This window comes from Medicago truncatula, chromosome 1 (assembly GCF_003473485.1).
Source record: "Medicago truncatula cultivar Jemalong A17 chromosome 1, MtrunA17r5.0-ANR, whole genome shotgun sequence".
In the NCBI taxonomy this organism is placed as follows: domain Eukaryota; kingdom Viridiplantae; phylum Streptophyta; class Magnoliopsida; order Fabales; family Fabaceae; genus Medicago; species Medicago truncatula.
This window is the reverse complement of record NC_053042.1, coordinates 37,441,451-37,456,127: the sequence shown is the minus strand read 5'-3', so window position 1 is coordinate 37,456,127 and position 14,677 is coordinate 37,441,451. Positions and strand designations below refer to the sequence as shown.

Genomic DNA, 14,677 nt, shown 5'->3' with positions numbered 1-14,677 from the left:
ACATTGTTTCCTCAAGTTTCTTTTCAATTGAGAGAATCTATTTCCGTAGGCATGAAAATGTATATGACTATGCAGTGGATCATTTTTTTTACAAGATGTAATGCATCATATTTGGAGTCCAATTTCATGCAAGCCATTACTTCAAGTCCCAACAAGGGAACAACTCAAGTACTCAACAGTTTCAAACAAATGGCTCTGCACTATTTTTAGTTTTAACAGGAGTTCTCGTTGGCCTCAGATTTTAACCAAATTCTAAGCTCTCTTGGTCAGGAGGTAGAAATCTGTAAAATAAAGGGGGCATTGTAGGAAGAAAAAACTTCTGTAGAAATATTGGTTTGTGATACTTTTCTGGAATTACGATAAAGCAAAGGATTTGGATTAATGCAAGTGCCAAAAGGGAAGAGGGTATTTACTCAGTATGGAATGGAAACAAAGCAGACAGAGAATACATTTATATAGATCATTCATTCATTATCAAATATAGAGCAAACTCCACTTTAAAAAAAAAAATACTGAACAAATTCAACACAAAATGAAATAGTAGTATTTCATAGGAAGAAACACATCCTCCAATCACATATTATACAGCTTTTTTCATGCTTCAGTACATATAAATTGAAGCTAATTTCCAATAACATATGCTTCCAAGTTCTCCTTGTTGGACACTCTTAAAACAGAATCCTTCTTCTCACTTGATTTCACAGGAGAGCATTTGAAATCAAAACTTTCATCAGACCTCTTTTTTGTAGGGATTGGTGTTCCATATTGGGAGAGTTCCCTTTGGTTTCCACAGAGAGTAAATATGTTGTGAATTCTCAGCAGCCTATTGGAACCATTATTTTCCTTGTCCGCTCCAGTATAATCCTCTATCTTCGGACTTTTGTTAACAACACTACATACCCTCTTTTCCTCTATCACCTCTTTCTCCACTTCCTCATCTTCTTCCACTTTATCATGATCCTGCTCTGCTTCTTCTTCTCCTTCTTCTTCATATACTGTACTTAGACATGCTTTTTGACCAAAGTTTGGTGCACAAACATAAGCATCTTCTTGTACTCCATTTTTCAAAGTATTTGGACAAGGTTGGTTTGGTGAAATGCCTTGCATGCCGACAATAACTTCGCGCGCAAGGAATGGTTCTTGATCATCCATGTCCAAATCCATCGATTTCACCATTCCAAGATCATCCGTGCTTTTGTAAACGCTAAGCAGTTTTCTCATGAACCCATTCGGCTCCATTTCTTTTGACTCGTTTTCATCCTTACGCTCTTGCTTTGAAGAACTGCACAGCTGCAACTCAATTTCTTCCAGTCTCTTCCTCAGAATTTCAACTTCCTCCTGCTGCTGCAATATCCTTTCTTCCATTCTCTTTCTCTCCAACTCAACAAACTCATTGGTCATTCTTTGACACTCTTCCAATTTCTTTTCCAACTCCTGTCTCAGATGGCGGGTTCGTTCGTTTACCTTAAGGTTAATCTCCTCCTCGCTTGCAGGAGCTGTTTCCACTTTAGTTCTTAAAGCAGCAATTTCTTCCTCTTTCTTCATGAGCTTTTTGTGCGCTTCGTTTCGCTCTTTCTCTCTTAGCTTGTTTTCCATTTGTAGCTTCATGATAAATTCATCCATTGCAGCAATTCTTGATCCCAAAATGACAGTAGAAGAAGAGTCCTCCTCCTTAACCGGGGTATGAGGACCACGAACTATACATTTTGCTTTGGCTCCATATTCTAGTGTAGAGATTGTCTTGTGGATCTCCTTAGGATCCGGACTTGCACATAGTATCATTAGAATTTTTGACTTATCATCTTCAAATGAATCCTTAAAAAGGGAAAATAGAAAAAGTACTCAGCATCATAAGAACTAACTTGGAATAACACGGATCGGGATCAAACAATTAACTCAACTAGAAAACAACAATTAGCTGATTACCTGCAGAAGCATGGTAAGTTTGCTGTCTCTAAAAGGCACATGTGAATCACCATTTGCAATAGACTCGACCACTCTCTTCAATGCTATATTTCCTTGATTAATTTTTGCAGTCTGTAAATTCATCAACAGTGTTATATAATCCATAGAGAACCTGCAAGATTAAAAAAAGAGAATCGATATGGCAGAAATATAATAACCTGCATTTTTGCCTCAAATCCAGTTTGACCAGCTTGTTCAATATTTTCTGATCCTGCCATGTCGACAAGCATTAGCCGTCCTCCCACAGTTGGGACATCAAGTATTACCTGGTCAGAATCGAAAACAAGTCATCAGTTACCAATCAATGAAACTTAATAAACTTTACAAGAACCACCTTCCACAAAATCAACTATACCATGCAGTGACTTCTGGAACTCCTGTCATTACAAAGTGTGCTTTTAACAATCCTTCGCTTCTCCACTTTCTGAATTTCTTTTGAGATCTTTCCTGCTTCATTTCCAGAGATATAGGTTGCATTCTTAGCCTTTTTTCCCATCACTTCAAGTTTGACCTACCAGTCAAATTGAAGAAATAAGAAAGTGGCACCATCAAGTGTTCAGCTCACTCAATTAATTAAAAAGGATATGGTTCAGTTAACACCTTAAACTAACATCTGATTTTCAATATTAGTATGAATAACTAGCCAAAGTAAGCTTTTCAATACTATGGTTCAGTTAACACTTCAAACTAACATCTGATTTTCAATATTAATATGCCCAAGTAAGCTTTTCTTATCCTGAACCAACTGAGCTAAAGAAAGAGCAAATTTAACCAACCAAATGTGTACAAATTTTGAACATAAGTTGTTTCGATTTCCAAACTCATCTGACTTTTTGGTTTACCGGAACATAAGAAGTAAAACATGCAAACTTCATAAGCATATAGTGAAACTGAGCCAAATAACAACTGTAACGCTAAATCCTAGATATGATCAGAAGAACAAAACCTATAGAGTACACAAGTAAGAAAGTGGCACTATCCAATTGTTCAGCACATACAATACAATTAGTTAAAAAGAAAATGGTTCGGTTAACACTTTCAAAACTAACATCTGATGTTTAATATGGATTTGAATAATAACTAGTCCAGATAATTATTTTTTTTCATCCAAAGCAAACTGAACCATACAAACAGTAAAACTAACCTACCAAATTTGTACAAATTATGAAAATAACTAAAACATACAAATTTTGTGAGCATATAGCGAAACGGAGTCAAATAACAATCCTAATGCCAAATTCCAGAATCATATGATCTGAAGAACAAAAACCTAAAATGTACAACAACAGACTAAACACATTTGAAGCAAAAATAACAAAACATAAAACAGATCAAATGCTGAAACCAACATGTTATGTTATGTAACATGTACTATATATTATTACCTTTGAAGCATTGCTCTTAGACCAACCAAATCCAAACCCTCCACCTCCACCACCACCTCCATTAGTGGACAAAAGATCATAAATCTCCTCATTATAAATCTCCAAAACAGTAACCTGAACAAAAGTCCTCACCCCGAGACAAAACCCTTTAGAAGAATCACCATCACTACCCTCAGAATCTGTATCCCCATCTCCAAGAATATCCCTCAAAGCCCTATACACAATCCCCGCCTGCTTCGAACACCCAAACATCGTATGACTCTTACCAGAACCAGTTGGTCCATACATCATAATAGTACATTTATCCCCCAATTTCACACCATTAATCCTTGATTCCACAAATTTCTTGTAGAACAAGTCCAATTCTTCTTCCTCAGAAACAGACACCCCATCAAGAGTAAAATCTCTATAACCAAAATCAGCCTTCACCCTTATAGATCTAGAATTAGAACTTGCTTGTAAAACAGATAAAGGCTTGTCTTTTCGATCCGGGTAGTCACGAATTCTCGCAATAACTTCAATTGGGTGTTCAGGGGGAGAATCTTTGTTGTTGAAATTTGGATGGGGTGATGGGTGTGGATGTGGTGGTGTAGGTGCTGGTTTGACGCCATTGAAATTAAGACGATGCTTTGAACGTGGAGTTATCAAATGGGTTGTGTGGATTTGCTTGGAAGAAGAAGAAGGTGTGGGTGCCATGAATGTGAATTTTGAAGTAAAACCCAGAAATGAAATGGAAGAAAGATTGAATCTTTTGTGTTGAATCAGTGACCCAGTTGAGAGAAAAGATTGAAGATGAAGAAGAAGAAGATGATGATAGAGAAAGAGAAAGTAGAGAGAGTTATGGTGAAAAAAGAGGGTTTTGAAGTTTAACAAAAATATAGCCGTTACAGTCTCTAACGGTCTATATGTCATTCCAAAAGTTTTAATGAGTGAGGAAATTTTAATATTTTCACAATTACACTATTTTAGAAGTTTTTCTTTTCTCCCTCAAAAAAAAAAAAAAGAAGAAGTTTTTCTTTTCAATGGTAATTTTTTCTTTCTTTCTCGTGCATATACTTGTTTATGTAACCAAAAAATAAATCTTATTCAATGTTCTATATTTCTATCAATTTCTTTTCTTTCTTAACAATTTTAAAATAAAATTGATTGAATACATTATACATGCGTAAAAAAGTTTTACACCATCAATATATGAAAAGTAAATCCCAAAAATTTAGACTGAATTAGTATACGTCCTAAGTATAAACACTTTTTTACACGTGCATCTAATTATATTTGAGAAACAAATATAACAAAGTAAATTGACAAGATAGGCTTAGTTTGCACATCCACAAACAACAACAAAATATTCAACAAAACAAACTAAAATTAAAATAATGCTTATTGTTAACTTGTGATTTTAATTGACAACAGAAAATTTCTAATTGTATTTTGTAGAAGCAAAAAAATATTCTAATTATTTGTTTAAATAACCTCTAGTTTTTTTATTAGCGATCCATTTCAGTATTAGAGCAGCGCCCACATTTTCATTGAGACGCCCCTTGAAATATCCTTTCAATGTACATAATGAGTAGTATAGAGTAAATCGATTTCTACCGGACAAAAAGACGTGGCCTATAGTGTCTAGCCTCACTCAACTAATTTCGTGGTAGTGCGTTGGTTTTCCTCGTTGAGGGGTTCGTGGTGCCCCACATTCGACTATCATCTTTCTCCTTCCCAGCATGATCCGTTGGAAAGGTCCTTAGTGAGCAACCTTCCCTCAAACGTGCTCGCTTGCTCATCACTCATTGTGGTTAGTTGTGGTATAAACATGTAGCGAGCGTCTAGAGCTTCATTGTCTAGTTCTATCAAGCTTTGACAAATCCTGAGACTCTTCAGACTCATGTTCTTGGTCCTGAGACTCTTCAGACTCATGTTCTTGGTCAACATACTTGATAAAGAATCATCTCTCCCTCACTCAGTTGTCTTCGCCTATCGATCCATTAGTTGGGAGGATACTTGTCTAACACTTAATTATCTATCTCTCGATGTCAGCTAATATGGTAATTACTTTTGGTGTAAACAAGTACATATAATAATCTCAGTTTTTTCTTAATGACAATTTTATTTGTACAAACCAAAATATTACTCCATTTGTTCCTTGATATTTTTTTTTGGGTGATAAACATAGTTTTAAAAACTGGTTCGAACCGACTAGTCGAGCCGATCCGATCGAGAACCAGTGGATATACTGGGTCAAGCCAATCATTAGATTGGTTATGCATTTAGATCGATGCAAACCGGTAAGATCTGTTGAAAATTGATGACTCGGCCGGTTCAAGAGCCAACCCGGTTTAACAAGTTTTTTTATTCTTGTTGTCATTAATTAGATTAAATGCCACCGGTTTTCCATGCAACTAATTTTACTTTCAGCAGATTCCTATGCCATAGCAGCTTGTCACGCTCCAATACACGGAGAAGAGTATTCATTGCTTTGACTAAAAAATTGTTAATAATGCAACTAATTTCTTTTTTTGTTTGAAAAAAGTTAAATGCTGAAACTAGTTATTGTGTGTCGATAGCTATAGAACTATTTCCAAGTTTTGTCCTTGATGAAATTCATTTTGAGTGAAAATTATTTTTTATTTAATTTACTTTAAGCAAATGATTTATATTTTGATTTTTCTACTCTAGAAGTTAATATAAACCTTGTTTCAACAAAAAAAAAAAAAGATAATATAAACCTAACACAAAAACTACTTTTCACTACTAGTCAAAGTGTGAAACTGAGACTAGCAAGCAAAATTATTTTTAACTTCCAATAAGCAAACTGATGTATTTACACTAAATGTGTGTTCAGATTCATGGTGGATAATGTTAAAAATTGACATTAGCATGACAGTTAGAGTTTATATAATCATGTACTCAATAGTCCTATTTATATAACTTAATTATACCAACTAATTGAGTAACTGGCTCCTAACTTACTAATTAACAATAACATAATAATATTATGTAGCAGTTTTGTGTAGACACTTCTCAGAATCGTCATGATCTTTATGCAGGAATGGTAACTCTTCAATGTGCATCACACAATCCATGTTCTTATAAATATCATTTTATTATAGAACTTAATTTACTCTTCAATTTAAAATATTATACTTGAAAATTCATGCATTACCAAGATAGATAAAAGCTAGTTTGTCCAGAAAGAGAGGTTGAGATAATTTTTGGCGTAAACTGCATTTGTAACCTTCAATCAAATAAAGCAGTTCTGATGCTATTAACAACATAGCATTTGATATCAAAGTGAAGACACACCAATGACTGTGTTATCTCAAAATAGAACTTAATTTCAAAGTAACTGGAGACTAAAACTGAAAAGGAGTTATCTCAAGGGTGTATATTATCAACCATATGTAATTATCTATAAACAAATATTCCTTTAAGGTTAAATATGTTACACTTAAACAAAAAACCCTAGGAGCTCCATAGTGTGGGTTGGCTATATCAATGTTACAATATTGAACAACATTTAGCAAGACAATACTATCATAAAAAGCATTGTCACTTATGCAATCACAAAGACCCTTAGCTCGCCTCTATCTCCTCTGGTGACGCGAGTATCCGCGTCAAGATATGTAACTTCAAAATCACCACTTCCTCTATTAGATTGTGGCCTCAATGCATCTGGAATTTGAGGCAAATCTAGAGGCGGCAACTGTGAAAAAGTCCCAGTTGTCTTCACTGTGGTTTTCTCAAATATTATCTTGATCTTCGACGATCCTGAATCATCACAAACCATACAAAATAAAGAGGCAGTCTCAAGATGGTACAATACTACAATTTTGATATCTTGCAAATAGAAGAAGAAAAAAAATCATGCAAAAGCTACCATGTATATGAAGTAGAAAGCATAAAACTAACCTACGAGCTCAAATTTGTGAGCTAATGTGGCAGTTACTTCAAGGGGTGGTAGAGGCCATGGAGCACCCAACTGAAGATCCACTATATTATCAAAATCCTTGCTTAAGATGTCAATTCGTTGAAAAACCTAATAGCAAAAGCAAAACAGTTGTTAAACATTTGATAAACATATTATTGAACAGCGGTTTTGAAGATCAAAGCACACACATAGGACCAGAATCAGACTAAAACATAATTTGTGATAATCTAACAAGTTTCTCAGCCGCAACTGCCAGTCAAAAATCATATATTTCTTCCAGGAAAGATGGTTAAGAAATTAGCACAAATATTACGTCATTATATGAGGTTCGTAGTAGCAGACCTGTCCAAGAGTTATAGGAAGGAGCCTTCCTATGGGAGGTCCAGGACGGCTCCCACCTAGAGTACGGGAGGAGAACGCGCTGCTATATATAAGTTTCCATCTTCCTTGCAACCTATCAAGGTTATCTGTGAGGTCTACTAACCCTCCAGCATCTTCAAGTTCCTTAGCCGCAGCGTCTGCCTTTTGTAGGTCTTCTTCACTTGCTGCAAGACCTCTATTTAACCCAGAAACAGCACTCTGCATTACCAAATCAAACATGAGAATTGAGTTTCGGGAAAATAAAATAACAAACAAAAAACAATAAAAGCATTTTGTAAATCACAAATAAGTTTACCACCATTCCAAAATCCAAATCAATGTGCTATATCAGGCAATTGCCTTATGTGGTTGTGTAAGGATTTGCTTGGATTGACTTATTTGTGTAAGGATTTTGTAACATAAGCACTTGTTTTCAGCTTATACCCATAAGCTCTCCATGACAGCTAATGAAAACAATTTATAGCTTATGATAAATTATACATAAGCGCTTATAATATAACTTTTGTTAAAGAAATAACTTATACATAAGCGCTTATAATACAAGTGTTTATACTACAAGCGCTTGCCCTGTTTGGATAAACAGCTTATTTTGCAGCTTAGAGCATAAGCGCTTATGAATAAGCTATTTCTAAAACAAAAGATAAAATACAGTCAAACTGTTTTCATATAATCTATAAGCTGTTTTCATAAGTTATCCTCGAGATCTTATGAACATGTCATATGTTATCCCAAATAGTGTAACAAGTGCTTGTGTTAGCAGATAAGCTCAAATAAGGTAATCCAAATTGGCCCTCAAGTTGTTTATCCCTAATAATGCTTCCAATTGCTAAGGCTAAAACTATCAGAAACCTTACATAAAATCACAAAAGATTCCCCTAGAACTGTTTAGTTTTTTTTAACATGTGTATGATATAACAAAGAACTTCAAATACATAAATTCAACATGTGACTGTGACCTATACCTACATATTTTCCTTTTGCAAAGGCAGTAATCTATTACTACTTCCCCAATCATTTTCCCAATTTCTATTATGCAATCATACACAAGTGTAATAAAAGCTAAGAAAAATCAACATCCAAAGAAGCTAAGCTAATGAAAAAAAGAAAGAAAAAAAACTGACCAGAAGATTGAACTTCAAGGGGGAAGTAGAATCAAAAGGATTAGAAGGAATTGGAATAGAGCCAGAGATTGAAATATCAGCTTCAGCAGCAGCTTTTACAATAAGGGATGAAGGCTTGATATGTTTACCCTTTGGAGTAAGAACATTGATGCTGTTGGTTCTTGGAAAGAAACAAGAACATGAAGAAGAAAATGGTAGTAGGGGGTGAGAGAGAGAAGTTGAGGGGTGAAGAAGGAGATTGAGGGAAGCCATGAAAAAAAGTGTGGAAGAGATTTTTGGAAAAAATGAGAGATTACTGTGTTGTGTTATAGTAGAAGAAGAAAAAGACAAGACAAGAAAGAGTTAAAGTGTTGAGAGTGTTCTGTGTTCATTCATTCACACGCGTACTTAATAATGTGCCACGTTTTGCTATCTCCAACCAGGATTTTGGTCTTTCATTTAGTCAACCTCTGTCGACATGCATGCCTTGTTAGATGCCTTTTTCATTATAACAAGATACTCTCTCTTTTAAGAAGATACTGTTGCTTTTTTCTTTTCGTACTCCATCCGTCTCGCAATAGATGATTCATTTAAAAATGTGTAATTTTGATCTAATTTACTTTGACTATATTTTTCTACTAATATACAAAAATAAATAATTTCATATAAGATGTCATTAGATTCGTCTTGATGAGTATTTTCAAAATAACAAATTTTCATAATTTTTTCTAATATATTATTCAAATATTTAAACTCAAAATTATGTATTGGTATATATAATAAGGTCAACTGTGTCATGTATCATGCACACTGTGTCAAAATAGATTTTTTCATAGTTTTCCTTGTTTTTCTTCTCAGTGGTTAGCTTTTTTGTTTGTCTGATTGTATTTAGAATGTGGGTTTGAAGGTTGCAGATGGGTATAATTTATTTTGCCTTGAATGTGAGTCTAAAAGGTTGCAGCAGAAGAGTGAATTTTTTGGAATGACAAGAGTAATTTTTTTTAGTAGCATGCAACCTAACAATAATAATTCATATTATGTACTATTATGTTTTATGTCCACTTGATGTCAAAATAATTTTTTCTAAGCTTTGTTTGTTTTTCTTCCCAATGGTGATTTTTTGTGTTTAGAATGTGGGTTTCAAGTTTATAGAAGAGTATTGATTTATTTTGTCTCAAATGTGACTTTGAAGATTGCAGCAGAAAAATGGTTATTTTGTTGTAAGATTGCAGCAGAAGTGTGAATTTGTTTTAGTAGAATGCAATAGAACATAATGATTCATTTTATGTTCACATTCTGTCATAATGATTCATTCCACTCTTTGTCAAATTTTTTTTTCTAATGCATTGCTTGTTTTCTTCTCAGTAGTGATGTTGTGTGACTGTTTGCTTGTATTTTGAATGTGTGTTTAAAGGTTGAAGAATAGTGTTAATTTATTTTGTTTAAAATGTTAGTTTGAAGGTTGCAGAAAAAAGGTTCAGTTTGATAAAAATAACGGATAACTGATAAGATAGCTGATAGCTTATAGCTGATAAGTTAACTGAAGTGTTTGGTAAAAATAGCGGTTCAACTAGCTGATAAATGTAAAATGACACAAAGGGTATTCTTAATTTATAATAAAAATTATATCATTAATTTAAGTATTTGTAATTTTGTAAACTAATTTTTCTTTAAAAAAATACTTTAAATTTATTAATTTAATATATCCTATGTATTATAAATTAAATTAAATTTTATTCACTAAAATTTTATCTTATATTTATTATCATTTAAGTGTTTCCACTTTATAAAAAAAAATAACATTTACCTCAAAAACAAAAAAAAAGGTAGCACTAATAGAGTAATACTAATAACAGAGAATAAAGAAAATAACACTTACCTCAAAAAAAAAAAGTAACACTAATAAAATAATAGTATTTTGTTTCGTAAAAAAAAAAACGAAGGTATATATTTTTTCAAAAAAAAAAAAAAAGGTCAGCTGATATATATACAAAAATTGGAATAAAGGGATAGTAGTCTTTATTACGTAACTTATTATAAAAATTATAATGGATAAAAATACAATTTAAATGAAATAATAAGGGTAAAATTGGAAGAAAAAGTGAGAAGCTATAAACTATAAGCTCAAACGCTACTTGGAATAGCTTCTGAAAAATAGCTTATAAGCTCGTGAAATAAGCTATAAGCTCATGGTGAAAAAGTGTTACCAAACAGAGCTTTTTTTATCAAACAAGCTTATAAGCTATAAGCTAAAAGCTAAAAGCTCTTTTTTGGGGTTAACCAAACAGACCCAAAGTGTTTTTTCGAAGGTTGTTGTAGCAAAAGAGTAACTTTTTTTAGTAGAATACAATAGAACAATAATAATTCCTATTTTGCACACACACTATGTCAGAATAGTCTATACAGAGTATCAGAGATTGCAACAAAACAATAATGATTTCTATTCTGCAAAGCTAATAAATTAAACAAGGGTTAAATATGTTTTTGGTCCCTATAAATATGTCAACTTTTCATTTTAGTCCCTCTAAAAATTTTCTTCAACTTTTAGTCCCTATAAAGTTTTCAATCTTCATTTTTGATCCCTCTTTTAAATTAAACTTATATGTAGAATTCATATTATTTAATAAAATTTTTCAGAAAAATTCAAAATATTATAAGAATGACTCCAAAAAAAATTAAGAATTTTTTAACAAAATATGAATTTAATATGAATTTTTATATTGTTTATGGTTAAAAATTCATATTTAATTTGTGTTTTGTTAAAAAAATCTAAAATTTTTTTAGGAATTGTTTTTAGAATATTTGACACATTTCTGCACAATTTCATTAAAAAATACAAAAATTAAATTAAAAATAGGGACCAAAAGTAGTGATTGAAAATTTTATAGGGACTAAAAGTTAAAAGAAAATTTTAGAGGGACTAAAACGAAAAGTTGACATATTTATAGGGATCAAAAACATATTTAACCCATTAAACAAATATGAAACAAGAATCATAAACATGTCAAAGACAAGCAAACTTTGATAGAAAAAGATAAAACTGAACAATTAAAAAAGTAGTAAAAACCAACGGAAAAAATATAACTGAACAATTAAGTTAATCATTACTATGTAACCAAAAAAAAAGTTAATCATTACTATAATTTAATCATTCTAGTTATAGTATATTTGATAAGTAGTTGGAGGATGAGATCCTCAACATGTTAATTTCAAAAATCATGTATTAAAAGGCTCAAAATTTAGGAAACGATCATCTCGGAAAGAGGATGGAATTAATGTTGCCATCGTTGTGGAATTTCAAATTCCACAAGGAAGAAGAAAGAGAAGGGATGGATGCTTGCATGTTGTTGAGTAATGAAAAACACAAATATGGATGGTTTTCAACCCAAAATATGTGATTTTGTGATTTTTGAATCTCTTGCTCCTATGAATACCTCAAATCTTGGCTTGCTTTTCTTCTTTCTTGGTGAGCTTATGTTTTTGTTTGCTTATACTTTGAATGTGAGTTTGAAGGTTACAATAGAGTATTGATTTACTTTGTGATGAATGAGGATTTAAAGATTGGAGCAGAATAATGATATTTTTGGTTGAAAGGTTGAAGCAAAAGAGTGAATTCTCTGTTGAAAGGTTGTAGAACACAACAAAGCAATAATGATGTTTAGTCTGTGAATATAGGAGAACAATAATGAATCATGAATCATATGCAGGAGGACAATAATGAATCATATTATCTGAATAGTCTTTTTTAACATATTTTGGCTTTAGATCAAAAAGATATTGTCTTATAAAACTCATAATCATATGGTAGGGACCAAACATATTCTGGAAGAATTTGCAACAAAGCAAGATTTCTATTTTTTCCACTCTTTGTCAAAACAGTTTTTTCTTCCTTGCTTTGCTTGTTTTTCTTCTCAATGGTGATCTTGTGTGATTGCCTGCTTGTATTTTCAATGTGACATTAAAGGTTTAGATAAAAAGTGTCCTTTATTTCTTTTTATTGTGTTTGTGATGGAATATTCACATTACTTGTATGCATGCAGTATGATGAGAATGGTGAAAACCAAGCATGGGAAGCCATTGGTTATCATGTTGACAATGATGAGAGCACAAGTAATATTCAAAAAGAGAGGCCTCTTGAAAAGGGAATAGTGGAAGCTATGAATGAGGATGATTTGAGTCTGGCACAATCTCTTTCCAATAAAGGTCTTGAAATTGATATAGATGCTAATAGCAACATCCTCAAAGTGAAATGTGATGTGGTAATTGTCGGTTCCGGTTGCGGTGGAGGAGTTGCAGCTGCTGTTCTTGCAAGTTCAGGCCTCAAAGTACTTGTTCTTGAAAAGGGTAACTATTTTACTCCAAGAGATTTTTCTTCTAGAAGGTTCCTCTTTGAATGAGCTTTATGAACAAGGAGGAACTTTTGCAACATCGGATGGAAAAATAGTTCTTCTAGCAGGTTCAACAATTGGTGGTGGTTCTGCTGTTAATTGGTCAGCATCGATTAAAACACCGGATTATGTGCTAACAGATTGGTCAGAGAATCATAATCTCCCACTCTTTTCAAGCCAGGAATATCTTTATGCTATGGACACAGTGTGTGAGAGGATCAGTGTAACTGATACTTGTGTGGTTGAAGGACTTCAGAATCAAGTTCTCCGAAAAGGTTGTAACGAACTTGGTCTTCAAGTCGATTATGTGCCGAGAAATTCATCAGAGCATCATTACTGTGGTTCTTGTAACTATGGTTGTACAAAAGGAGATAAACAAAACAAGGGACCGATGTTACATGGCTTGTCGATGCTGTGGAACACGGTGCTGTAATACTAACAAGATGCAAAGCTGAAAAGTTTATTTTGGAGAATAACAAGGAAGGATGTGTGAGAAGAAAGAAATGTTTAGGAGTTATGGCAAATGTTTTAACAGAAAACATCACATAGAAAATTCAAGTTGAGGCCAAAGCAACAATCTCATCATGTGGAGCACTTTCCACGCCACCTTTAATGATCTCTAGTGGATTAAAGAATAAGAATATCGGCCGACACCTTCATCTTCATCCGGTGCTAATGACGTGGGGACATTTTCCAGACACAATGTCTGATCTCAAGGGTAAAAGCTATGAGGGAGGAATAATAACTTCTGTACACAAAGTGCTATCAGATGATGACTCTAAAGTAAGAGCTATAATTGAAACTCCATCACTAGGACCAGGCGCATTTTCTACCATGATTCCTTGGGAATCCGGATTCGACTTCAAAGAAAGAATGCTAAGATATTCGAGGACTGTTCATTTCATCACAATTATTCAGGACAAAGGCTGTGGAGAGGTGAAGAGCGAGGGTAGGATAAACTATGAGTTAGATGAAGAATTCGACAAAGAGAACATGAAGCACGGACTTCAGCGGGCGCTGAGGATACTTATAGCAGCTGGAGCAGTTGAGGTAGGTACTCACAGAAGTGATGGACAGAGAATTGTTTGTAGTGGAACTAATGAAATGGAATTGAATAAGTTCGTGGAATCGGTTTACGCAGCAGAAGGACCAATGTCACATCAAGAAACTTGGAATATGTATGCATCTGCTCACCAGATGGGGAGTTGTAGGATAGGAATCACTGATAAGGAAGGCACGGTTGATGAAAATGGACAGAATTGGGAAGCTGAAGGACTATTTGTGTGTGATGCAAGTTTGTTTCCAACTGCCATAGGTATCAATCCCATGATAACTATTCAGTCTATTGCATATTGTGTTGCCAAGAGAATTGCACTGATTCTGAGAATGAAATAGAGTTTATTGTTTCTTTGTTCTCTCTTTCAAACAATTATATCTTCTGGGGTAGTTGATTGGTGCTAAAAGCATCCTTTAATTTAATAGTTGTTTGTAACTTTGAATTGTAAAGCAGTGAATAAGTGATGATTATCATTA

The 14,677-nt window shown here is 33.4% G+C and overlaps 2 protein-coding genes and 1 pseudogene across 2 annotated transcripts; 1 reads left to right on the top strand and 2 right to left on the bottom strand.

Annotated features, from left to right (window-relative positions):
- Nucleotides 1–521: 521 nt before the first annotated feature.
- LOC11425625 (kinesin-like protein KIN-10A) lies at nt 522–4,208 on the bottom strand. Its single transcript, XM_003590783.4, has 5 exons — nt 3,351–4,208; nt 2,321–2,476; nt 2,124–2,231; nt 1,927–2,037; nt 522–1,815 (listed from the first exon to the last, which is right to left on the bottom strand). The coding sequence occupies exons 1-5, from the start codon at nt 4,044–4,046 to the stop codon at nt 622–624; spliced, it is 2,265 nt and encodes a 754-aa protein (XP_003590831.1). The 5' UTR covers nt 4,047–4,208; the 3' UTR covers nt 522–621.
- A 2,493-nt stretch (nt 4,209–6,701) lies between these two features.
- LOC11433292 (plastid-lipid-associated protein 6, chloroplastic) lies at nt 6,702–9,095 on the bottom strand. Its single transcript, XM_003590781.4, has 4 exons — nt 8,778–9,095; nt 7,618–7,854; nt 7,257–7,383; nt 6,702–7,115 (listed from the first exon to the last, which is right to left on the bottom strand). Exons 1-4 carry the CDS (start codon nt 9,027–9,029, stop codon nt 6,901–6,903), a joined length of 831 nt encoding a protein of 276 aa, XP_003590829.1. The 5' UTR covers nt 9,030–9,095; the 3' UTR covers nt 6,702–6,900.
- Nucleotides 9,096–12,669: 3,574 nt separating this feature from the next.
- LOC11433291 (long-chain-alcohol oxidase FAO1-like) lies at nt 12,670–14,656 on the top strand (annotated as a pseudogene).
- Nucleotides 14,657–14,677: the final 21 nt, after the last annotated feature.

Excerpts from the sequence above, each read along its gene's own strand:
- LOC11425625 (XM_003590783.4), bottom strand. The coding sequence starts at position 4,046 with ATGGCACCCACACCTTCTTCTTCTTCCAAGCAAATCCACACAACCCAT. Across the intron at positions 2,232-2,320 it reads GTTCCAGAAGTCACTGCATG|GTAATACTTGATGTCCCAAC; the intron begins GTATAGTTGATT and ends GATTCTGACCAG. Across the intron at positions 1,816-1,926 it reads AACTTACCATGCTTCTGCAG|GATTCATTTGAAGATGATAA; the intron begins GTAATCAGCTAA and ends TCCCTTTTTAAG.
- LOC11433292 (XM_003590781.4), bottom strand. The coding sequence starts at position 9,029 with ATGGCTTCCCTCAATCTCCTTCTTCACCCCTCAACTTCTCTCTCTCAC. Across the intron at positions 7,384-7,617 it reads TTCCTATAACTCTTGGACAG|GTTTTTCAACGAATTGACAT; the intron begins GTCTGCTACTAC and ends TTTTGCTATTAG. Across the intron at positions 7,116-7,256 it reads TCACAAATTTGAGCTCGTAG|GATCGTCGAAGATCAAGATA; the intron begins GTTAGTTTTATG and ends GTGATGATTCAG.